Source organism: Mustela putorius, unplaced genomic scaffold, assembly GCF_011764305.1.
Source record: "Mustela putorius furo isolate JIRA1106 unplaced genomic scaffold, ASM1176430v1.1 tig00000407_pilon_pilon_pilon, whole genome shotgun sequence".
NCBI classification, from domain to species: Eukaryota; Metazoa; Chordata; class Mammalia; order Carnivora; family Mustelidae; genus Mustela; species Mustela putorius.
The window spans coordinates 11,343,394-11,370,196 of NW_025421373.1; the positions used below are offsets into that span (position 1 = coordinate 11,343,394).

Below are 26,803 nucleotides of genomic sequence, written 5' to 3' on the forward strand. Positions count from 1 at the left end.
AGGAGAGAAAGGAGCTGACCCGGGAATCCAGGTCCTGGAATCAGTGGTCAGGACCTCACCCCGGCCCCCAACCCCAGCTCAGCTGGCGGGCGCAGGGGCCCAGGTCCCAGTCTGGTCTTCTCCGTCCGCCAGGGGGCTTGAGCTCCTGTCCTCTCCCCGACGCCAGGTTTAACCTGGACTTTCCTCGCTTCCCCTGGAGGGTCTCAACTTGCCTTTCTCTGCAGGGAGGGGACCCCGCTCCCCCGCGTTGGGCCCTAATCTCCACCCCGCGTTTCCAACCGAGTGGCGGGGCCTCCGCTCTCCATCTGCGCGCCTTAAATCCCATTTATCTTCTTAGCGCCCTAGACTCGGCCAGTCCCGCCCCCTCTTCCTCTTATCCTCCCCCACTTGCAAACCGCAGACACCCTCCCTCCCCCACAGTGCGCTGGACAGACCCGAGCAACCTTAGGAGGTGTTGGGAAAAGTCCCCAAGCTGGGTGGTAGTGACCTACAGGGGCGCGGCTGGAGGAGGGGAAGAGGGTACCGCCGGGGGACGGGAAGCGGCGCCAGATTTCAGGCTCAGGACTGCAGAGGGTCCTGGACTCACTGTCCCCTAACTCACGCCCTGCGACTCTCCTGGTTGAAGTCGTCCCCTCCTAGCGCCCCAATCTAGGTCACTGGCAGGGAAGGGCTGAGCCGGGGGTCGTGGAAAGGTGATGGGCGGGCTGTCGGCCCCAGGAGTGGGCGAAGAGTAAATGGTCTCGGAGCCTGCCCCCTCACTTCCACTCGATTGTAATTCCATCCCCGGGCGGGTCGAGCTTCCCTCCCTCCCACCGCCAGCCGGTCCCTCCCCGTCGGCTTCCTTCGCCGCCCCCGCCCCCCCCCCGCCTCGGAAAAGCCCTGCGGCTCCAAGAGGACTTCACTCCCGCACGCCGACCTCCCGGCAGCAGCCCTGCCTTCTCCCACTCCTCCGTGGTTGCTGGACCAGCTCCCTCAGCCCTCCACCTCCTCACTCCGGCTGGGATCGGCGGGGGCCGGATCCCCCACGTCCCCCAGGAGACGCCCTTTCCTGGTGCGTCCGGGACTTGGTGAAACTTTGCAGGCGCCCGCGGTGAAATGGATTTAATCCTAGGCTTCTTGCTCCAGCTCTTGCTTCTGGCTTCCAGCCTCGGACCCAATGCAGTGTCGCTCAGAACAGCTCTCCGAAAACCAGGTAACGCGCTCGGAGCGCCGGGGGGCACCACGCCCGGAGCGCCCGGGTAGCGGTCCCTGCCTGGACGCAGAGCGGGCAACGCACCGCCCCTCTACCCCACAGACCCGCGGCAGTTTAACTGGGTTCATCTCTGCCCAAAGGTGGGGAAAGACTCGACCTCGCCCTCAGCCCCGCTCCACCCCGTCCCCCGCAACCACCCCCCCCCACCCCGCCGCCCCAGCTCAGGCGGTTCCAGGGATGTTTGTTTGTTAAAAGAATAATCTATTTTCCAGACACAGTAGAGGTGGAGGGCTGTGTGTTTGAGCACAGAGCTGAGAGCAGGGACAGCGATCATGCTGTCTCAATTACAGAGGATTGCAACTGTGCAAGAGAAGTCAAACAGCTCCTCCTGTGTCTCTGAACATCTTTATTGAATTCATATTGTCCAGAGCCTAGCCATTTCCTGTTAAGTGTCTGAAGATTTGCCTGGAGTTCCCTGTGCCCATCTCTGGTTCTGCCCTGGCAGTGTGTAGGAAGTGGCCTCTGCTAAGGATGGTTTCTGCTCTGGGCCGTTTTCTTAAAAAGAAGTGCCTGGTGGGTTAATTTTAGAGTTTTGAACTCCTGTCTGTCTTTGCGAGGTCAGTTAGAAGGTGTATGGTGTTGTAGGCTATTACAAAGAATTAACCTGCATTTCCTCTAGTTACACTGGTAAAAGTTCTTGGTGTATTTTTGTCTGCTTTGAGTTGTCTGTGTTGTGAGATTATTCAGGTTACAGCGTTCTAAACAATAAAGTTCTAAACGTTGTTGCCTGAATAACGATTTTTATTCTACTTTGCTGAGGCTGTATTTTGAATGCTGAAAAATCTGTGTTTTTCTGGGATTTTGTTTTTTGCTTTTTGGTTTTTGGTTTTTAGTTTACTTTGTAAGCGAGGTTGTCTTATGGGATTAATTACATCTTATGTACAATGGAAAGCAATATAACTTTATTTGAATGCAGTCTGCAAAACTCTGCAGAAAGTGCAGTTTATCTTCACAAATAACGATTCTATAAGAAAGAGACAAACCAGGGAAATTTATCAGAGGGTGAAGAAAATAATGTTGGCAGGTTCCCATATGGCTGCTGAAATATTTTCACTGCTCAAGGATTTCTTCATTTGGAAATACAACTTGTTGCCTTTCAGCTTTGGGGGACCCCTCACTCTTCAAGCTGTGTCTATCGCTACCTGCCTTGAAATTTAGTCATTATCATAATCTGCAACACACTTAAATTACCAGCTATTCTAGAGCCACTGTTCAATTCATTTTGGAGATGATAGCAGCAGTCCCAGGCGATATTCTATTAAATTGTTTCTCACATGCACGCATACACACATCTTCAAGGATTTCAGTGAAGGGCTTCTTTCTAACTTTTCTCCTTAAGATAAGCATATCATCATCATTGTATTCGGAGGGGTTATTCCCATAAAACCACCTAGTCACAGTTTTTGAGCGATGCCTAGTTATATCTATCTATCTATAGTTCTTAGGCTTAAGCAGTGTATGTAATATTCTTTTAAGGATAGATTTCAAGCCATTTAAGCAGAATTTTTTAAAAAGCATTTCACAAAAGCCTAGTGTATACAGAACTGCTCATATGGTTCACCCTTTTTCCTTTTTTATTTTTTTTATTATTTTATTTTATTTTTTATTATTTTTTATTTTTATTTTATTTTATTTTTTTTAGCTACTCTCCTAAAAATGTTTTCTACCTGGTTTATCCAGGCTCTCATTCTGATACTCATGCTATGCATATGCATCTTGGCCTCTTTGGTTTTATTTGAAGCTTGAATAGGTTTTGATAGTAGAAACTCTATCTTTTTAAATATGTTGGCATATTAAATACACCAAATTTGAGGTAGAAGGGGTGTTTGGACTAGGTTCAGCCTAGAAGAGCTTTTCATTATTTTCTACTTTTCTCCAGACACTGGCTTTCAGGTTGGAAAGCTGCTCATATTAAAATGACAGCTACTTTATAAACTTCAGGGGAAAATTTCCTCCTGGGCTCATTTACATCCCTTGGAAAGACTAGTTTTTGATCCGGAAAATCGGTCCAGATTAAAACCTGAAAGTGCCCTGCTTGGCTCTGATGTGAACAGCAACCAGCTAATTTATAATCTTCCCCAGACACCACAAAATCCTGCTAGGATCCATATAGGAATTTCTTTGTACTCTGTTTCCTCAACAGAAATTGGTCTGTGAATATTACTTTGAAGGGAGCCCGGCCACCATGTAGGCATGCTGAATAGTCCTGTTTTCTTTGGATTACCCTGTCTTCTAATGCTCCTGAAAGACGGGGAATTCTTGGATTCAAAATCAACCCGAAAATTCTTCATCCCCACCTAGCTCTGGTGGGAAAAAAGCAAGTAGCAGCTTCAATGATGAGTTCAATCTGAGTCCAACATAGGCAACCTTTCCCTCCGCCCCAAGATAGCTCATCTTCTGCCATTGGGCATTAATAAAGAAACCTCTGCATTTGCCGAGACTAACAAGAAATGACAGCTCTTAACTTAAGTCAAATGAAATAATAATAACGAACTCTAATTAAGTGCTTGCTACACTGCTCTAACAACTTGGCACATACTGATACTTGATCAACCCAGCTGCTCTGTGAGATGGGCACTGTTATTAGCTCTGTTGAACTGAAGATGAAGTTGTGGCTCAGAGAGATTAAAGATCTCCTCCAAGGTCACACAACGAGTAAGTGGTGGAATAGGATTCGGGCTGTACTAGTCGGGACCGGGAAGGGAGTCCTTAGCGGTCCTGGTAGTGGAGGTCTGCAGACTGGTCCTGGAGGGCGTCTCCCTCCTGGCTAAACAGGGGAGCTCCCATGGGACAGAGCCAGGTGGAGCGTGTTATCCCTGCTGCTGTGGGTGTGGGGCCTCCTACGTGCTGTTAAACATTTGTACATGGGATCATGCCCAGGCCTTCCAGGGTAACCGTGTGAATGATACGGACATGCAATTCTCGAAGCCTTTGTCCACTGACCTCAGCTGCAAGAATCAGGGGGTATAACCACATCACCACATCGATGAACCACTTCCTTTCTCTTATTCAACTCCTGGTGCTAAATCTTGTGAGGGCCAAGGATCTATCCAAGGACCTGGAGGTAGAAAAAGGGGCTTCTGACCCTAGGTAGGGTAGAGGACACCATCATCTCCCTGGCATGGAAACTTCGCATAACCTTCACTCCTTTTCAGATCACAGATTAGAATCAGAGACCTGGAAGGAAGTGAAAAGGCTTCATTTGTCAACTGGGCTAAGGGTGATTAAGGGACTTGTCCAACTTAACATCAGAAGCTGAACTGGAACTAGTACCCAGGCCCTCCTGAGTGGGTACTTCTTCCTTATCCAGAGTGTCCCCAGGAAGCACAGGGAGGACTGGTGTTTCTGATGCAGAGCAGGAAGATGTGAAAGGGAAATCCAGACACACAGCTAGCCACACACCTCTCCCACAGGCAGATTGGTAACTCAGGGTGTTAATTCCCTCTCTGGCCCAGAGACTGGGCCACAAGGGCCCCGCCTTTCCTCTTGTCTTTGCAGTTTGCCTGAGGCCCCAGGAGCAGTGAGACAAGGCCAGGTCAGGGCTGAGAATTGAAGGTCTTCCTTAGAAGACCGTCTTCAGGGAGATGCACAGCTCTTATCGTTTCCTTTCCGACTCCCTCAGCATTTCCTTACCTGTAAAACTGGACGACAGGGAAGATCCGGAGAAACCCAGAAAGAAAAAACAAGAGTCTCGAAGAGCAGAGTTAGCTGGTGGGCAATGTATCTTGCCCGCTGTTGAGGGTGAATCCAGGAGCCTCTAGGTGGTTTCTGCTGCTGCTCGAGTGAGGCTTATTGGCTCCTGAGTCAGAGGCCTCCCTGTTCTGTTTCCTGCGCGCCAGCCTGAACAACCGCTGTCACGAGGGCCTGCTTATGTCCTCACTTAAAGCTCTCATGCAAGTCCCCTTCCCAAAGCACGCATTTGGTGGGGGGCTGGGGGGTAGGGGGGTGGTGCTCATCTCTTCTGTATGTCCCTCCTTCTCCCTTTCCAAACCAAAGTCCTTCTCTACAATGCGATCCAGATTGTCTTGCTTCTTGGGGAATGCTGGAGCTCCTAAAGGCCACACATATTTCCGCCCTTGAAGGCCATATATCTCCCCAGCACCTAACTACAGACATCCATGCAGTCCAAGCAACGTAGCGGAAATATTTCCTCCACTCCTCCATGTCGCCAGCCCTCCTACCCTCCTCTTTGTTTCCACACCACATCTAATCCCTATAAGAAACCCCCCTCCCCTCTCTCTCTCTCCCCTTGGATTCCCTGTGAGGTAAAGGGACAAAGAGGTCAAGGTCAAGAGTAAATGTCATAACGCGAGGCAGTACTGGTTTCTCGGAATTCTCTCATGGAAGAGTGACTTGGCCAGAAAGGAACTGAGTGGTGTTTTTGGTTTTTGCTTCGTGTTTCTTACCCTGAGCCCAGGGCTTTAATAACCTTGCAATTCTTTTGGGAGTAGTTGGCCATCTGTCTAGCTCAGAAGTGGTCCAGTGCCGCAGAGCTGGGTTTCCGGAAGACAGGGCCTCAGGCGTTGGAGGCTGCCGGGGGAGCTTCCACAGAGTGGCCCCGGGGATAGCCTGTGTCTCCCACCTCACCTGTTCGGCCCTCAGGACTGGTTGCTCGCCATTGACTCGAGGGATGATGGGATGTTATGATTGCAACAGAAAATCTTTTGAGCTGGTCAGGATCCCTGCCACTGACTTTGGCCACAGCCTGTCAAGTGACAGATATTAGAAGTGTACCTGCTGGTTCAGGGATCGAAGAAGGGAAAAGGTAAAGAGGTACGACAGAGCCTAAAGGGCCGCTTGTAGCAGAAACCCCCAAACCTGTCCTTGAGTCCACTCCCATTTTGAAGAAAGGTGCCATTGTGTGGCTTCAGCCTCCTTAAATGAGCTGGAAGATGTTTACCTCTTACTCCCAGGAATCGAATCTCATGGGCTTGGGCGTGGGGAGGCAGGGGCAGGCGCGCAGGTGAAAGCAGAGGACGAACCTTTCAGAGCTGGCTCAGAGCAGGTCTAGCCTCAGCCGATCTCAGGCCTCTGACCCAGGCAAGTAGTTCCTGAACTTGCACATGGATGAGAATTCTGTGTGTATATATCATATTATTATATTTATGTATATTATATATATTATTAGCCCCAGGGATATAGGTCTGTGAGTTGCCAGGTTTACACACTTCACAGCACTCACCAATAGCCCATACATTCCCCAGGGTCCATAACCCCACCACCCTCTCCCTACCCGCCTCCCCCCAGCAACGCTCAGTTTGTTTTGTGAGATTAAGAGTCTCTTATGGTTTGTCTCCCTCCTGATCCCATCTTGTTTCATTTTTTCCTTCCCTACCCCTCATGTTGCCTCTCAACTTCCTCATATCAGAGAGGTCATATGATAGTTGTCTTTCTCTGATTGACTTATTTCGCTCAGCATAATACCCTCTAGTTCCATCCATGTCATCGCAAATGGCAAGATTTCATTTCTTTTGATGGCTGCATAGTATTCCATTGTGTATATATACACCACATCTTCTTTATCCATTTGTGAATGAGAATTCTTGGCGTGCATCTCAAGTGCCTGCCTTTTTAACAAGAACGTCTGGTGACTTGATGAGATGGTTTGCAGTCCGCACATTGAGACCTGACAAAGCAGAGTTTGGGCTCCTGTCAGCCTCCCTTGCCTCCTGACCTTCTCCCCAGACACTCCCCAGACACACGCACAGTCTCCTTTTCCTTCCTTTGTCCACACCATGTGGGATTTGCAGTGACAACTCATTGCTCGGGGTCTGTGTTGTAACTTAAACTCCACAGGTCTTCTGAAGGTTGGATTTGGGGCTGTGGTTTTTGGAAGGCAGCTGAACGACATCTCCTCTGAGCGAATGTTTCTCTTCGCTGCGCCTGCCCCCCGCTTTCCGCAACCTGTTCATTGGGAGATGGCCATACAAAGGAGGGAAAGGCTGCCATAGCACTAACAAGCAGCCCCTTGCAACTGTGTGTAACCCGTCCCCCCCCACCCCTGCCCTCATTTCCCTCAGACCCACTCCACCCACCCGCCGCCACTGCACCTGTGCTTTCAGCCTCCAAGTCTGGTTTCTTCTTGGGTAGGAGCACAGACTTTAATATTTGACAGTTTTGGTTCAAGTCCTGACACTGTTATTTACTAGTGACTTGATGGTGTAAGGCAAGTTGTGTTAGTTCTGTGGTCTCCGTACCCTCATCTTTAAAATTGGAAAGATCCTGTCACTTAAGGGTTGCTAGAAGGGTTAGGTTGGTCAAGACATGTACTGAGGCATTTAAAAGGCACAGGAGCCTGAGACTGGAAGGCAGTATTTAAAGGACTCGGATTGTTTAATCCGGGCAAAGGAAAGCAACTGAGTCAATACTCGTGACTGAAAGACTATGTTCCGGGCATGACAAGAAACACAGGCACTTAGGATTTCATGTTCCTTTTCCATACATATGAATGTATGATTGATTGCATGTGATTTAATTTGTACTGAGTCCTAAAATTTTTCCGATAAATTAATTGACAAATTAGAAAGACTCTCTGGTTGACCACATGCCTTAGTTTTTGGTTTGGAAAATAGGGCCGCCAGGTTTGTGGTCTTGCCTGAGTGGATTCCTTGGAGAAACAGTAACCCCCAGGGTGGTGGGTGATGTTGACCTGGTAATTATCTCGGGGAGGTTTTGCAGGGTCTGGTGGTGAAAGGGGAGCAGCTGTTCCTGAAAGAGAATTAGCCAGACGGATGCATGACTGGGCGTCAGTGGAAATCTCCGTGAAGCTTGAGAGCTAAGAAAGGCTTGGGGTTTGATTGATCAGTAGATTGGAGTAATTCAAGAGCCACTCCCAGTGACATGGAATGTCAGAGGCCAGGCTCCACTGGCTCTTTCTTTCCTATGAATGATTCTGGGCCGTGAAACCCCCCATTTATCCCAGATATCCCCACCAGTTTATTTTCAAAGGAAATAAAACCTATTTCCTATTTCAAAGGAAATAAAACGGAGCAGTGCTTTGAAAGAGCTGATGCACTCCACAAAGTTAGGATACGATCGATCATTCAACAATAATCATAGTAATTACTATTATCTTAACCAACCACACCGACCAAGAATATTCATCCTGAAGCTTTCATCTCATTTCCAGTCCCTTCCTCCTCACTCCCCTAAAGACACTTGAAGATTCTTTCTTCATCTGACTCTGCAAATCCTAAGCAATTTAAATCTTAACACTTGTGTTTGCTGACAGGGCACCCAGGATCTGGAATCAGATTTAATGTAATGTTAATGCTATTTATTTTTCTTGGTGTAATAAGTTTATATTAGCCAGTTAATGGTTTACATTGTGCAAAAGGAGTTGTATCAGCAGGCACTTTTCTCTAACATCTGGGCAATTGGAAACATAATACTTAAATACAACCTGAGTTTAGAGCCTTCCTTGGACAGATGGCTAATTTTATCGATCTAATTTTACACTTAGGAATAGGTCCCATGATCCTTTGCTCGTAATTCTTAGAGTGAGCAGAGAAATAAATAAAATGGATGATGGCTGTGAATTAGATGCCTGTTATATTGCTTGTAATTTATTTTTAAAATACTTCAGTATAAACAGTCACTGTGTGAATTACTTTAATCTGTATCCGTAGGGGTACTTAATTAACTCTCAAAGTAATCCAGCGTAGAAGGTACCATTCTGGCATAAGAGTTTACATCTATTTTAATCTCTCAGTGACTGTGCCATGTCAGTGGTCAAATATTTCGAGCTTTATCTCTGAGCTAGCCAGAAATCCATGCTCCAGGGCTAGTTACCGCTTGACCTTTACTATGGAGTCTACTCTCAGAGGTGGCTTGGAAAATACATGAAAATAACTGTTAGCATAAATCCAGGCCAAATGGCTTGTTAATTAGCATAAATGATGTTAGAAATAATGTTTTCATTGGTGAAACATATGAATAGCTAGAAAGAGTATATAGTCTTTCTGTTTTTGCATAGACAGAGAATAAGCACCAGTAAACTCAAGAGTCAAGCTGCTCTGCAGTTAGGCTAAAGCCCCATTCAGTCATGTATTCCACTCACTTAATAGTGGACTCATTTGCCTGCTCCCCCTAACTGATTTGCTGATTGTGCCGCTAGGATATTGATGTATCTGCCTCAGCAAGGTGCTTGCTGCTGTAACAAACAACTCCAAATCTCAGTGACTTAACACAAAATGCATTTTTCACTTACTCCAAGCCCAAAGTGAATGTTTCTTGTTGGGCAGCTCTCCTGGCTTGCTCTCCTTCAAGCAATGACTTGAAAACCTAAGTCATGAGGTCTTTGTAACCTCTATCTTGTAATACCATCATCTTTGAAGTGAGCTTCCAAGGTGTCACTGAAAGTAAAGAGAAAGAAAGCTTGTGTGACAGATTTTTATGCGCCAGGCTGTAATATGGTCCCACGGGCCCAACCTAACTGTAAGGAGGCTGGGAAATGTAGTTTGGCCATGTACCCAGGAAGAAGGTGACCAGATGTGGTGGGTAGTTTCTCATGGAGTGCTTTGGAGTTCCTAAACCGACAGACAGGGGATGTTAAAAAGAGTAAGTTTATGAGAATTTTTGTGACTTCTTACCAAGATATATTTGTGTATGTGGCAGAATTTGGCCTAGAATTTGCATTCATTTTAGTGTACAACCTGGTTGAAAGGCAGGTAGTTGCCATTTATCTTTATGTGTTTGAAGCAATCGTAATTTAACAAAAGATCCTGAAAACTAAGCAAATTGACCCAGATTGGTTTGCAATAGGATGCAAAAATATTTATATATTTACATGAATATATGATATTTGTTGCTACTTATTTGCTCCATTTTATACAAGGTAAAATTAATCCCTCTTAAAAAGTAAAGGAACTATCTAGTTGATTAAATAGAGTGAATTCCTAAGGCACATCAACTGGAACTCCAATTATTTTCTCTATAGTTTTCTGGAAGCTCCTTCTATTTGTATCCCATAACAAAAAGGACTATTCGTGGTAGGATAATTTATTCAGTGAGATATGCATCTTAAAATATAAAAATCAGTTTTTAGATACCACAGCCTGCTTTGTTGTGGCTAAAGACAGTGTGGACTGATCCCAACGAAAATAAATTGATACCTTGGGTTGAACCACCACACATCTCAAAGCACTTTCATAGAAATGATCTCATTTGATCGTGGAACCCTTGCCCTACTGGGAAGTCAAGAGCAGATGACTTAGCAAGGAGGAAGGAGGTAGAGCCAGGACATGAACCTGGGTTGTCCAGTCCCTAGCCCTTGTTGCTTCGCATCAATCCAGGGATGTTCCTGCAGCTAATGGATAAGAGCGTGATCACTGAAACATGCTCAAGTCTAGCTCTGTAGTCAGAAGGAAACTCACCGATGAGATCTGCCACTCTCACAGAGGCTCCATGCATGTCATGGGACACAATGTACAAAGAACTGGTACTGCCTTCAGTCATTCTCCTGGTTGGTTAGTGGGCCTGCAAAGTACATGATAACTGAGGGGCTGTTCGCAATTGAGAAGCAGTCGTGCTAGCTGGAAGGTGCTCCAGAATCCCTCCAGATGTCTCCTATAGAAGACCCTTTTGGGTTTTAGGGACAGTCTACAGGACTCAGCAGGGCCTTGAAATTTTCCATTCCTCCCCTGTTTAGCCATTTTCCTTAGTGGCAAATGATGTTTTCTAGACCTTCGTCGTGACGTATTTCAGGGTTTATCTTTCTAGTCTCAAGGCTTTCTGTTGGTTTCTTAAACATCTCTTCGATATTCTAGGAGTTCCTAATTAGTGTAATTAAACAAGTATGACATTCATTTGGAAAAAAAAAAGCATTCTGCTGATAGTTATTTTAAAGTAATTGATGGGCTTTGGTCACAACCTACACACATAACACACATCCTTTCAACTTGGAGGAATTGTAGCAAGAATCCAATAAACAGACCTGGGTTTGAACCCTAGTTTTAAAACTTATGGATGCCTGACCCCAGATAAAGTACTTAATCTCTTTATGCCTTAGATTTCCATCTGAAATTTCAGACTCATAATACCAACCACAAAGGTTTTGTGTGATAAATAAATGAGATACTATGATTTCCAGAAATGTACCTAGGAAACCCCTTTAACATTTGGTAATAATTGCCCTCCAAAGTTAGTATGTATTAATTAGATTCATTATGGTTTACAGAGTTTATACAGTGGTAGAGATGGTCGCTTTTTCATACAAATATTGACAACTCTGACACGAATGTATAATTGAGTTTTGGCTCCCGTGAAAATGGATTTGAAAATAATTTCATTTCCTTAATTTTATATTATAGGTTTTTGGAGTTTATATTGTTAGATGATGACTTTTGGTATCTAGATCATAGGTCATAAAGTTTGTGTTATTGATGAAAGACCTGAAATCAGCCTTAGAGTTTAATAAAAATAGCCAACATTCATTTGGGGCTTTGTGTAGAACCAAAGACTCACAATGATATATCAAGATCATATATAGCCACTGAGGTAGTAACAGATTTTCATGTATCAGCTGTATGGCTCCTTACCCAAACAGAGGTTATTTGCAGTTAGAATATAAAAAAATTTTCTTAGCTACTTTCTTTACTGTGGTATTAAGAGAGTAGATATAAAAGGTGCTATGCTACCTATTCTGATATGATATGGATAGCTATTCTATTCTATTTCTGTGATATCTACTCTGTTCCCATTTTGAGTGAACCACACTCTCTGCCGGTATAAATCTTCCTAAAATGCGCTTCTAATCCTGTCACTCTTGTGTTTAATATTCTTTTCTGGCTCCTCCTGCCTCGCAAGTAAACCTGAGCATCGGAGGTCTGTTGCAATATGGCTCCACCTTACTTTTCCTGTCTTCTCGCCGAATACACAACCTGTATTCCAACCACACTGGGTTATTTGCTATTCTGTAGACCACCTCTTCATTGTCCCAATACAAAGCTGTTGGCATGTTGATCTGCCCTTTGGAATAATCCTGGACTGCAATGACCCTTCAAAGCATGGCTCCATTGGCCCTGTTCTGTGAAGTCTTCACGTGCCCTCCCATCCAGGAGCCATTTGTGATTTCTCCCATTCTCCTTTGCGTTACGTGATTGGTGTGCCTGACTCTTGCCTTTGGTTAGATTTGTAACTTTGTCAAGGCAAGCACCATGCCGTCTTCACCTGTGGGTCCCCTCCGTTGCCCTGTGGAGTGTCTTGCGTGCACTTAGCCTTTCCAGGCAGCTGCAGAATGGAAAGTGATGGCCTTGTGGGCAAATACGTTTTAACATCATGTGTAATTGGATTCTGCTCCCAGCCCCTGAATTCATTTCTTTCCTCTAGCACCATGCAGGAAACGTGTCGCTTCCACGCGCCAACACTTGCTTCACCGGAGGAGATGTTTGAAAACCCACAGGGCAGTGTGATTTAGAGAAGGAAATCTCTCAGGACTCAATCTGCAGCTGTTTTGGAATTTAAATCCTACCTCCGTGCTGCCAATGGCTATTGGAATTGTGGGTGTTCGAGGAGGGTCTGATCGAGTCCATACTGTGAAATATGTCATTTTTGCTACATGGGGGAACTGGTAGAGTTTGAAGTAACTTCCAGGGCTGCCCTCAGGTCTGCGTTTTATCATGTCTTGAGAGGTGATGAAGCAAAGACAATAATACCCTTTACTCCTACATCAAAAGATAGTGGGGGAGGAGGCATTAACAGTCCAAAGTCCAATTCCCCTCCTTCTCATATCTGTCTTTGAAACCAAAGGGAAAGGAGGCTGTGTGGAGAATGGCATTGGCCGTATGATTGAAAAGGTCAGGTTGCAGGAGAAGGGATGAAGCCAGTCCCTCTCTTGTAATGAGATCTGACTGTGAGGTCCAGAGGAGAACAGTACTCAAGCTCTCCAGCGTTCCTCTTCAGTTTTACTGTGCTGACCCTCGCTTGCTTGTGAAGATCAATTCTCTAATCCTTGGAAAGTAAAGCAAGGGAAAGCTGGAGTGCTTGCAGAGGTTTTTCCGGGCTTTGTTTCATAAGGACCAACATGTTTGATAAAAAGAAAGCCCCTGGGCAGCCCAGCTGAAAGCAACCAATTGATTGACCCATTCACCCATTGGCTTATACATGTCTATGTGTGTGTGCATAAATACTGTATCCGTGTCGATGTACAGTAGAGCTGAGAAGAAGCTGCAGAGTAATGGCAGTTAAAGTTGAACTAAGTAAATGATACGCTGCTGAAGTATTTAGGGACAAGTGTACTGATGTCTGAAATGTATATTGAAATACATAAAAAATAAGATTTCCTGCCTGATGGTTGGGGAGAGAGGTAAATACATACGCAATACAGAGATGGTAAAGCAAGTAGTAAAAAGATCAGTGGTAGAAGCCATGTGGTGAGTACATACGTGTTCACTCTAAAACTCTCTCACTTTTTTGTATGTGTGAGTATTTTCATAATAAAAGGATGGAAATGGTGAACTGAGTATTAAGGAAAGAAATGAAATGACTACAAAGTTTTACGCATGAGGACTGAGATCCCAACAAATTCAGCTCTGCACGCACAGGCCTGTGGGTTTTTACCTTTGTCCTGCTTCTCACCCCCCATTTACTCCCTTTACTTCTCTGCCCTGCCCCTTGCCCCGTGGGGCCACCTTGTCCGATTTTCCAATCCCTGATCACAGCGACTGCTGTGCCCTTTGCTTCCCCTGGGTTCAGCCAATGGGCGGCACTGGAAAGAGACGGGTGGGTGGGGGGGGAGAGAATCTGTGATCCCTCCTGCTTTGCTACTGTGTTCCTCTGAAACCTTGGCTCCTGCCCCTGCAAGGCTTCCAACTCTGACTGTGGCTCCAGTGACTTAATGTGGTTTTCTCCACTGGCTGCTGCCCTGGGGGGTAGTGGCCGCATCTCACTGGGGCTGATCTCTGGGTCGCTTTCAATATCCCTTATTCTCCCTTAAAGCAGCTCGCACCTCTCCAAGTAGTCTTTTAATTAAAATCTTTTTTAATTAAGTAAATTCTTCTTCCTGCTGGGATCCTAACTGATACCTTTGTGCTACTACCTTGTTATCTATGCCCTATTTCTATGATTTTCTTCCTTAGGCGTAGCCATAAGGTTTTGATTTCTGTTTACCTTGCATTTAGAACTCTCTGAGGATCAGGTCTGATTTAGCTTAAGGATGCCTGCTATAAATTCATGGCAAAAGCAACAGGAACATTGGTCTTTTGAGGATGACCTGGTTCTCTAGGCCCAAATCTGCTGGCCTCTTGGATAAGAGCACATTGAGACCAACCAGTCCATCGCTATGTGGTGCTGAGAAATGATCGCAGTAATATCAAGGACTCCCAATAGAAATCCTGGAAACCCAGAGCTTTCTAGAACACATCTGACATGACGGGAGCATAGTTCATTTCTTGAGAAAGTCACCGTGAACCAAAACTAACTCTTAGAATGTCAGTGAATTTGACCTTAAGGGAAAAGGCCATGGAAAGCTTGGACTTTCTCCCACTTCAGTTAGTTGTTGCTGGCTTTTAGGCTTTTGATAATTCTTAGATTCTGTTCTGCTTCCTTGGCTATAAATATCTCGTACCTGATATTCTACTGATTTGGGTTGAAAATGCTTATTACTCTAATTTAAAAGAACTAATTAGCTCGCATTCATTGTCTTGGTTTGGATTCCCCAAGTAACAAACCTTAAGACAAAAATCTGAATAGAAATAATTTACTTGAAAGGTAAACAGAACAAAACAGGAGCATGGGGGAATGAGACAAGGAGCCCACTGAGAAGGCAGTCCTTGAAGGTTTTCTTGTCAAGTGGGGGGGGGGGCACTTGTCGATGATAGAGCTTAAACTCAGGGGAGAAACTCAAGGAAGTGTCACCAAACACACCATTGGGAGCTGTCCTACCTGAGAGGTGAAGGCTCTGGGGCGTTCACATTTACGAGGATTTTATGCAGGGCTGCTGCCCAGGAGGGCTTTCTTTCCCCAAGGCTTCCAGCCTGCCGGGCTCCTGGGCAGAGCCGATTTTCTGGGTCTTCTGAGAAACCCTCTGGTAAAAGGTTGCAGAAATTGGTAGCTAGAAGTGGGCTGGCTCTGGGGAGGCAGGAGGAATTATGGGGGGTACTATCAGTGCTTCTATACCCATAACTGATGAATTTTATTTGGAGATTCATGACTGACACCCTCTCTCCACCCCCCACTAGCAGTTTATATGCATTACAAGAAGAGGGCAGAGGATGTTTAAAAACTTAACATCCGGAGTCCTAGTTCTTAGTCCTAATCTGCACTAGGATTTTCAGGGAGTGAGGGGTATGTGTGACTCTGCACTGCTGTATGAAATACAGGCCATGACTGAATCAGTTCTCCAGTTGGAAGTGTTCAGGAAGGCTGACTGAATTTGGTTTGTAGATCAGAGAATTGCCACCACCAACCAACCAACCAACTAACCAGCCAAACAAACAAACAAACAAAAACTGTGCTAACTGAGAAGGCCATTAGGAATGACAGTCTTCATTCCTTATGGGTATGCTCTGTTGCTTAGAATTTGCTTCTAGGTTGTTGAGTGTTACATTGGGGAAGAATCTGCACTTAAGTTTAAAGGCATGCATTTAAAGGCATCCAAAACAATAACAATTGCTCACATTTATATAGTGCTTGGTAGATACAAAGCACAGGTAGGAACAGCACCATCTTCTGAGGCTGGCATCATAGAAATCTTGAATTTTGGCACAAGAGGGACTTTAGGGGTAGATGTTTAACCTTGTATGGTCTAGGGAAGAAAAGTCACCAGCTTAAGGTTCATGCATCTCGTTACTGGCAGAATGAGCACTAGGACCCAAGTCTTCTGACCTGTGGCCTAGTGCTTCTTCTGCTGGACCAACCACCTCCATGTCCAACAGGGTAGGTAGAGACTCAAGGGCACCTTCTGTTTTTCATTGACTGTCTCTTCTTTCCCTTCAAAAGCGGTCTTTGCTTATATGTTTAGAGGTAAGGAGCCCTCAGCTCAGGCTTATAAGACAGTGTCATGTCCAGAGAAACAACCTATAAAAAGGTTGCTTCTGCTTATCAGTCATGGCCAAACGACCTTCTTGGCTCCTCCTGGTTACCTGAAAACTATAAGATCTGTGAGAGTCATCATCTTTGAAGCCACTGAGACCCACAGGTAGGTAGACAGGGGTATCAGGGTGGAGGAAAGAATAACTTTGGGGCACCTGCATGGCTCAATCATTAAGTGTCTGCCTTTGGCTCAGGTCATGATCCCAGGGTCCTGGGTTTGAGCCCTGCATCAGGCTCTCTGCTCAGAGGGAAATGTGCTTCTCCCTCTCTCATTCCTGCTGCTTGTGTTCCCACTCTTGCTGTCTCTGTCAAATAAATAAATAAAATCTTAAAAAAAAAAAAAAAAAACTTTGTACAGGATCCGAATATCTACCTGGAATTATCTCCATAGCATGGTCTTGAATGAATCCTTCCAGGAGGCACCCTAAAGGGGAGATTGAGGAGAAATTTGTGTCATAAGACAGTGTCAGTGATTTAGTCACTTGGCTTGTCTCTCATTATTGGGGATAAACTTGAGGAATTAATCCATGGTGGCAAAGTTCCAGAACATCTTTAGAAAACAGTTATAGTCATACCTTGTAGAGCACTGCCTAGTATAGCATTGCTCTTTAAGAGCTAGATTGGAAAACTTTTTTTAAATGGTTGGATAGTAAATATTTACTTTAGTCTTTTTTTTTTTTTTTTTTTTTTTTTTTTTTTAGGTCTCTATCGCAACTACCTGGCTTAGTATTATAAAGCACCCATAGCCATAGACAATATGTAAATAAGTATGTGTGACTGTGTTTCATTAAAACTTTATTTACAAAACAAGCTGAGGGCCATATTTTGCTGGATTTCTGATAAGCCCTAAGCCTTCAGGTGGTACCGGTCTGCAGAGCCACTGCTCTCTTTTGTATGTTCCCCTCTTTGGTGTCTTTATGCATTACTAATATCATTAACATTGTCTTTTCCTGCTGAAAGTTTCTTGTTTTCTAGCAAATAACTTGAATCAGTTCCCAAACACCAACAAAGACGGGGCTGCTGTAGTGCTTAAGAAGTAGGCCGGCTGTTAGAGCAAGTCCAGAGCTAGCCTCAGATGGGTGTGGGGGTCTTGTTCTGGTTGTAAATAACCCTGAGACGATTGAATTATCCAACTAATAGTCTCCATTTGATGTAGATAACAGGCAATGAATGACTGTGTCTAAAACACACACATACAGAAAGCATTATAGGTCTGAGCCATATCCTAGGAACCTCATTCTGCTCGTGTTTTAAATACGATAACTCTTGTTATCAAGAGTAACTATTTTCATATAACTACAGTAGAAACCCTCCTACAAGTCCAATTTGCCTTGGTTAGTTAATTGAAAGAGTCAGTTGAGGAGACGATTTAAATATAGATACATTTGATTTTCCCTTAGAAAATAGTAATGGGAAAACTATTTCACAATGTGGGGAAGTGGGGGACAGTCTTTTTTTTTTCTTTAGCCTGGGCACACTGTCTCATCCTTGGTCATCCTACAAGCATACACCACAACCGCTGGGCATTATGGGAGTGCCCACTGCTAGATTTTCCAGTCTTTGAGAGTTGCAGCCGTTGTTTAGAATCACCTTTATTGAGTTAGCCCAAAGCAGTCCATCTAGTTTTTACAGAAACCACTTGTATTTCATCCATTTACCAAAGGAAATATGATGTGATCAAAATAACAACTGGGGACCACACAGGCCAGTCTCCGAAGCACACCTCTCAGCTGCGGGGGAGCAAAGGCACAGGGTCCAACAGAGAGGGAGGCCTTGTGGACCCCAAGCCTGCCTGGGCTGTGGGCAGCTCTCAGTAGCAATATGCTTTGCAGAGGGAACGGACCCCAGAAATAACTTAAGTGAATTTTCTTTTGCTCATGGTGCTTTAAAAAGGTGTTTGGTTTGGGTTTGTTACATCCCTCTCTATGCTTCACACTCATATTTTGCACAGGTCATTTCTTCACAGTAGGCTATACACAAGCTTCTGGCAAACTCTGATGAAATTATCAACTAACTTTGGCTTGGTGGAGTTTAAATCAATGCAGTTCTTTTCAGTGAGTAACCTTCCAATTGTTCATAAAACCTGTGTCTTCTGTAATGACACACAAGTGTAAAATAATAGAGTGGTAAACTATTTCATAATTTTAACTTTTTAAAATTTCTTTTAAAGATTTCTTTTTAAAAATTTATTCATTTGAGAGAGAGTGAGAGTATGAGCATAGGGGAGGGTCAGAGGGAGAGGGAGAAACAGACTCCCCACTGAGCAGGGAGCCTGACATGGGGCTTGATCCCAGGACCCCAGGATCATGACCTGAACTGAAGGCAGATGCTTAACTGACTGAGCCACCCAGGCACCCTTATTATATAATTTTTAAAAAGCTTTAACATTCATATAGCTCTACTACATGCCAAGTAGTATTTCAACTGCTTAGTAATAATTGTATATTATTCCTTTTAACAATTCCTTTGAGTTCTTAATCCATGACCATCTTGCCAATGAGGAGACTAAAGCAGGAGGAAACTGAGTGGCTGAACTGGGATTTGAACCATGCTGGGCTGAGCTAGAGCTTTTCTTGTCTACTTCCTTTTGCCCCTCCAGAGCTGGAGTTGCCGTGCAGAAGCTGGGCCGGAGACTTGAGCCGAATGAACATGGTGACACTCAAATCTTTTACATTTCAAAATACACTCTAATAAGCACAAACTATAGGTTCTCAGCAAAGTGTATCACGAGGTATCAGCCTGGGGCGCGGTGAGCAAGTACATGGCCGGATTGCCTAGTTCCTCAAGGGAGACACCCTTGATTTGGTGGCCATCGTAGACTTCCAACGCAGAGTCAAGTCTTGCCAGGGCATGAGAAGCCTCTTTAAGCCTCAGCTATGAACCCCAAAATTCCAGCATACTTAGCTTTTATGGATCTAAAATTGCCATTAGAAAGCCATATCACTGGACTGAATATCTGAGTGTAGAGAGCTGGGCCACCAGCACTGTCTTGCTATCCTTTACACAGATTATGAAAGTGAGCAAACATCATTCCTGAACAGTGGCTATGCACCTGCAAAATGATGACCCATGGGGGACAATGTCAGTTCCATGTGACGTAATGGACCAAGAAGGAACTGAACACAGCAGGCCTGGTTGGAACCTTCCACAGTGGCCTGGCCAAGGAAGGATCCACGGATATGTTAAATGGTATCCATCGCTTTCAGATAGGAGATATCTATGAGGGCACAGGTGAAAATCTAGGAGACAACAGTTTGTGTTTGTGCAGTGATGTAGTTTGCAGTCCTGCCATATCATTAGTATTGTTCCTAGTGATCAGTTTTAGGGTCAGAGCGATTTTATAGTCTCCTGCCTATATATCTATGACCTTGCTTCCTAGATCTATGACCTTGGTTAAGTCCCTTACTCTTTGTGAGCTGGTTTTTTTTTGTTCTGCTTTTTGGTTTTTTTTCCATGTAAAATGGTGACAAATCCTTTATGTTTCGGAGTTAGGTTCTATGATGCATATGAAGTACCTAGCCCAGAGCCTAGTTTGCTGTATTTTTAATGAAGATTTCCTTCGTGCCTTTGAACAACCAGATCCTACATCTGAATCAGATGAGCAGTCCTTGCATTTTATCACACACTGTCCAGAGGCAGGCACATTGCCTCTGAACACCATGAGGCAAAGGAACCATCCAGTCAGGACAGACACCCAACCAGCCAGAAGGCAAGGAATGGATCAGTGCCCTGAGTTGAGACTTGGAAGTGAGTGTCTCTGAATGGGGGCAATGACAATTGAATGTGCTTTTGTTAATCACTTACGTATGATTACATAATCATTTATTCATTCAACAGTTGTTAATGTAGCAAGCACCATATGCCAGGTATTGTGCTAACTGCTGGGAATAAAGTGAATAAGAAATATAATAATTTCTCTAAAACTCATTAACGCTTTGCAAAATTCCAAAGATATAATGATTCCTGTTGGAAATAGAAACGACTTAGTTTGTAATTTAACTCTATGAGATTTAAATCATCTGATTACAGATTACAGAACTAATTATAAAGCTGAAAGGTACATTATGAACTGCTTTTTCAGTGGAACTTCTTAAATTCTTAAATTTATTAATGTATTTTTACATACATAAATGAAAATTCAGTGCACAGGTCTGCATTTAGAAAAAAAAACCTGTTAAAGATAAAAGGGTTTAAATATATGATAAGGCTGTTTTATTGTATTACCCAATTTCTTGACACTCTCTAGCACTTTCAATATAATTAGTAAAATAGCTGTAACTATTATGAAAGAAAATGATCATTTTCGAAACTGGAAAATGGAAAAAAACATATTGCTGGGAAAGAAAGGACCTCCACTTTGATATTATCTCTTATGCATCTTATTATTCTCATCTTCTGGTCATTTCATCTCACAATTGTATTTTAGCTAAAATCAAAATAAAAACCTAAATAATTTTGTAAAATTTTATAATATTGAAGAGTCTGATTGAGTAAGCCATATTTAAGGTTTGAAAGTGGGGTTTTGAGTTCCTGAGACTTTGGTTCATAGGTAGAGAAAATATAGGGCTTCTTCCCATTCTTGGGGAGAAGTAGTGTTCTTCAGTTACATAGCAAAGCTGAGGACAGCCTGAGTGCTAATTTTTCTTGTGGTAAAATAGTCTCCCACTATAAGAAGGAGAAAGATGACAAGTATTTGCTTTATTTTCCTGACAAGTTACATAATTCAGTTGTCTAGACAATATTAAATTAACTGCATTGTTGAGCAACCCTTCGTCTGGTTGTGTAGACCAGATGTGTGCTATTTCTTCAACATTGGGGCAATTTTGTGTGGTAGGATGAGCTCTGGGTTAGAAGGCAGGGGCCCCAGGTACAAGCCATCCCAAGTTATGTGCTATGGTTGGATCGTGATCACCACTCATTGTTAGGGGTGTAATACTAGGAAAACCCCATGTGGTTCACCTCATTATTAACCCCCAGTTCTAGGAGTCCTCTGTGGGGAGAAGGGGTAGGAAGCTTTCTTTCAGCGATAAGAAGTAGAACCCCTCTAAACTCATGTCTCATCCATCCCCTTTTCTTCTAGTTGCCTTTTTCTTCTATGGCACTATTTTCTTTCCAGTGTTCTAAGCTTGCCTCTCTGAAGTCACCTTTTGTTTTTATGTTTTTACTTTTTATTTATTTATTTGAAAGATTTTATTTATTTGACATAGGGAGAGAGAGATCACAAGGAGGCAGAGAGGCAGGCAGAGAGAGAGAGGCTCCCTGTTGAGCAAAGAGCCCGACGTGGGGCTCGATCCCAGGACCCTGAGATCATGACCTGAGCCGAAGGTAGAGACTTTAACCCACTGAGCCACCCAGGCACCCCCTGGGGTCATCTTTTAATTCCTTTTCTCTCCTCCCCTACTTGCTAATTCTTCTTTCCTGGGAATTACTCTTTCACTTTCCTCCCTCACTGTCTGGTTTCTAGGTCTTATTTCAGATTCTTTTTACTTGAGGCCTGCAACAGATTTTGACTCCCTTGCCTCAGTCCTTCTGCCTTCTCCCTGGTTGTATTAGTCGGGGTGAGCTAGGTTAGCCTGCGGCAACAAATAATCAGAAAAATCCCAGAGGCTTAAAACAAAATCACCGTGACAGGGTCATCGGAGTTAGCAGGAGGCCGCCCTCCACAGCGTCTTCACTCTGCGTCCCAAGCTCTGCTGTCTATTTAGAATTCCATCATTTCTGCTTAGCTTTCCCGATGCAGCCAGAAATGGGGACCGGAGGACCTCAGGCTGACGCGCGTTCAGCATGTCATGCTAACTTTCACTCTGTGTCGCAGGCCACAGTTAGTCACATGGCAGAAGTGCGTTACTCTCCCAAGTGCTTGCAACAGGGACAAATTAGATATTGAAGAGCATTGGGGGCTTCGCTATTCTATCCCATAGTGAAGGCCGGAATCCTACACTGAAGACCAGATCCCCCAAGGAAGGCCCTTGGTAATACTCTCCAATCACTCCTTCAGCCAGAATCTTTCAGTGGTTCCCACCCTCTGTCTCTATCCGATGTCCTGTGATTCAAGGAACTCTAACATTTATTGAATAACCAATATTTATGAAGCACTTACTATGTCAGTAAGGAAGATAATCCATTATCTTATCGATTTCTCCTCACCATTCTTCAAGGCAGCCATTTTTAATCGCATGGGACAGATAAGGAAACTGAGGATTAAAGAATGTCCTAGTTTGGGTTTCTCCAAATTTATACCACATGGCAAGGACACGGGTACCAGGAAGCCCGGTGAGGGAGGAGGTCGTGGTAATAGTAAGAGGAGGGCCGACACTGTGATCGTGAGTGAGTTACCACTGTGGGCAGCTGGGGCGCTGGTCCAGCAGTGGACCCTCTGAGAGACCAGGGACCAGAGCTCAGCTCTGCCCTGGGCCAAGGGCCTGGGCTGGTTTTCCAACCACACCTCTATGTTCTCTGCAGCGGGTTGCTGTTGAGAGGTTAACTCCCCGATGCTTCTGGCCTGCCCTGACCGTAAGCCAAGCCCACTCTGTCAGCCGCAACACACCCTTCGGCAGAAGTGAGCCTGCTGTGGGTTTGTGAGGGGAGAGCTGATAACCCTAGGGGCTCCAGGCATTGGCGGCTTCTATTATACAGAGCGGTGAAGTCACTTGCCCGAGGAAGGCAGTGAATGAGATTTGAACCCAGAGGCACTTGTTCCAAAACCCAGGGTTGACCCTGACTGCTCACTACTTACTAGCGGAGGAGAGCGATCCGTGCTTTAGCCAAAAGTGGTCACTGATCCCTCTTCAGACCATCTTGTATCTTCCTCTCCATGCCTTTGTTCCTGCCACTGGCGGTTCTCTTCGCTCTGTGCCTCCTGCTTAAATTCTGTCCCTGATCTCTGCTTAGCTCAAACACTGCCTTCTCCATGGAAGCCTTCTTCGGTCATCAGAAATGCTGCCTCTCACCTTTCCACCCGTGGTAGTGGGGAAGGTTCCAGCAGCACTTAGTCTGCCCCATCTTGCACGGCAGGGATGCATTTATAGGTCTTTCTCTGGATTGGACCAAGCTCCTTGTGAGCCCAACTATTTGTCAGAGAGAGAGAGAGCGCGCACGCAAAAGAGAGAGAACGAGCACACAAGCAGGGGAAGCGACAGGCAGGGGAGAAGCAGGGAGAAGTAGAGCAGAGAGCCCGATGCGGGACCGGATCCTAGGGCTCTGGGATCATGACCTGAGCTGAAGGCAGATGCTTGACTGACTGAGCCACCCAGGTGCCCCAAGCCTGGACCGTATTTTATTCAGTTGTTTCAAATATTTGGTGGAGTCAGACAGATCAGTGTGATTGCATACATGTGTGCACACATCCATAGGCATATCTAGGTCACTTTCAGCCTGTGCTGGCTGGCCTTGCTGAAGGTCACCTTGAAGTCTGGGTGTTGGGAGGTTTCTGTCCTGAGGCTGACTGTGCCTCGGTCAGGGTCTCTGCTCACCTGACAGGCAGCCCCCCAATTGTCACTCACAGTTGCAATCCTGAGCAGAGGCGGACAGAGCTGATGACGGAGGGCAGGCTTCCCTCAGTGTGTCACATCTGGGACATGTATCTGTCCTTATTCTCATTAGAAATGGGAGTGAACTGAGGATGGCTTGCCTAATTCAGGTGACGCGACAGCAGAATGCAATCCACCTAAAGGTGACCCTCCAAACCCTCCACCATGGATTGCTAATGGTCAGGAGGGAACAGAAACCTTTGGTTTTCTTGGGGCAGAACTGGGAGAAGCGAGATGACTGTAAGTGCTTTCACCTGGTATTTTGAGGGGCCCCTCTGATGGGCTAGGAGAACGGGATATCGCTTGCCGAAGGGAATTCCACTTGGCTGTCGCTTTCCGAGAGACACTCTTGGGTTCCTGCAGCATGGCGGTGGGATGTCCCCGGCATCCCGGAGCTTGTGACAAAGAATAACAGCAGGAGAGGGCGCCTTGGCCTTATCTGTGGTGTCACCTTTCTCCATTGCACACCCATGAGGTTTTGTCACGTGCTCTCCCCAACCCCCCACCCCCCGCCTTGTTAATATTGCCATTCTGTTTTGAAATGCTTATCAGAAAGGGGAACCGGTGGCCACAGATGGTGAGATGCAGTCTAACAAAGATAGCTGACCCTTAGCTTTTTACCCAACAAATGCAAAAACAGATTGCATTCTTTGTCAAATCCTTTTTTAAAAACGATATTAAAGATATTCAATAATTTGCCTTAATGATTCCTATAGAGCAAATTCTTAAATTAACTATGTAGGGGACCCAAAAAAAATTCATTTTCTTTGATCTGTTTTAACTAAGTTGCCTTTCAATTTCATTCACTGCCCCTTTGTTCTCATGTGGCTGAGTAAGAGTTTGTTTGAGTGAGAATGGCTTTGTTGTGTTCCATGTGTCTGTCCCCACTGCTTAAATAGAAAGTCTACAAGGAAAACATTGAAGAAAAACAACAGCAGCTCAGTTGTGAGGACTTGCAGATACAGGTCAACTACAAGTTTGCTCCTATATCCCAGATTCTGACATCTGTCCCATTTATGAATCACTCATGTCCCCCCTCCTCCCCACTTTGCTGTTCTACACTAACCAAGCGCTGCAGTCAATGAGTTAATCATTATCCCTTTATCAGAATCACACAGAGAGCCCAGCTATACCAAGTCAATGACTTCTGAAGGGACAGTACACAGGTGTACACGTGTAGGCAATTTAAGTACATTTTGCAAAGGTACGTGCTGATATTAGGAGAGTTTTGAATATACATGTGTCAGCAGGCTGGCCAGGGCTGGGAGGGTGAGGTGTGATTAATCAAAGAGAACTTTCTGGAAGAATCACCATTTTGGCCAGTGTTAGAAGGCTAGGATATAATGCTCTAGCAAATCATGTAAACATTAATACTTATTATGCTTGGTGAGATAGTGGGTATTTCCCTGGAGAACCATTAACAATTGTTTTAAGAAAATCAATTCCTGCTCTCTGTCTCTTTCTGTCACTGTGGAACATACAACAGAGAGTTGCCCTTGTGAGAAGCAGCTCCACTGGAAATCTCCTGTTTTTCTGTTGTTTTTAGGTTGCAGCTTTTTCTTCTGTCTTCGAGCCTCTGACTCCATATGTTTTTCATTTCCACTCAAAAGAGTGTGAACCGCTATTGACTGAGAACTTCCAGCCTAATAAGGCTTTTTGTTTTTAACCTTTTAATTTGTCTAGTGTTTCGACTGTGACGACCCTTGGCTCTCTAATCTGGGTTCTATAGCAGTTGTCGTCATATGCGGTGTGGTGGGACCACAAGTTTGTTCTGCTCACCATGCGACAAGCCAGTAAATCGAGAGGTGAGATGTTGGGGCCAGGAAAGGGACTTTATTTGGAAAGCCAGCAAACCGAGGAGAGGGTGGACTATTGTCCCAAAGAACCATGCCCCCAGGATAAGAGATTTGAGCTTCTCTCCTATTAGGAAGAGAGGGAAACGGGAGGAGGTTGGAGCCAAAGGTGACCGCCTTCTGTGGTCCGTAGACATCTGAGAAAGGCCTTGGTCAGTTGATCTTTGCCTCCAGGAATCTGGTCCTGTTGTTCCTGTAAATCTTAAACATAGCATAGTGGTTTGTGCACTTACTTCCTTATCTCCTGGAGTGAGGTAGGTATCTGGTAAAAAAGCAGGTTTTTTTTTTTTTTTTTCAAATCTCAGCTGTAAGCAGAATTCCTCAATGATTAACATGCCTACGTGCGGGGTGAAGCCGAAGTTTCTAAGCGGTATGTCACGGCAGCAAGGGAAATAGAAGCAGTGTGGAATCAGGCATGCTCAGTTGTTCCCTGTTGCTGGAAGAACAAGGGATTTGAACCCCGAGAACTGGGCTTGAGTCCTGGCCCCTTATCAGTCTCAGCTGTGTGACTTTAGATAAGACCTTCAGTCTCTCTGAAATTCTGTGTTTTCAAAATGAGTTGAATAAGGATGATGGTACATGTTGCCCACAGAATTACAGTAAGGATTAAGCTTCGTCATATGCATTAAATTTTAAGTTTGTTTTTTTTTTTTTTTTTAATAATCAGTGCTATAATGTACTGGCTCTGTATGGAGACTTGGCTGCCAAGAATTTCTCCTTTAATGTCTTCTTCCATGCCTGAAATACTTTAATCACAAACAGTTAACCACACAGAAAACATTCTTCTTTAGCAGTTGCCCTCTACCAGTCCTGCAAAGTGTCTTCATATGTGCTTCTTCAAGATAGGAACAATGGGCTTGGAGGTTCTGTGAGGCTCTTTCCGATAAGGTCAGTGCATGATGTCAAAATGGCACCAGGGGTCAACATTATTCTTTGAGTCTTTATTATTATTACTATTCACAAGTACAGTGTACACGCTTTGATGTCTACACATGTGACTCATTTAGGGAGCCATTTGTAGGAAAAGCATTTCTCTTTAAACTCTGAAATCACACTCTGTGAGGTTGATACTCACCCGGGAGATGTATGTGGGAATTGAGAACGATTAAGGAAAAATAGATTCAAGACTCTCATCTCAC

At 44.7% G+C, this 26,803-nt stretch overlaps 1 protein-coding gene across 1 annotated transcript in view; it reads left to right on the top strand.

The window, feature by feature from the left end:
* Window positions 1-850: 850 nt before the first annotated feature.
* EGFLAM (EGF like, fibronectin type III and laminin G domains) overlaps window positions 851-26,803 on the top strand; it is a 181,293-nt gene continuing 155,340 nt past the window's right edge. The window contains exon 1 of the mRNA XM_045079488.1: window positions 851-1,192. Coding sequence (XP_044935423.1) covers window positions 1,096-1,192 — 97 coding nt within the window. The 5' untranslated portion in view covers window positions 851-1,095. The remainder of the gene's footprint in view (window positions 1,193-26,803) is intronic.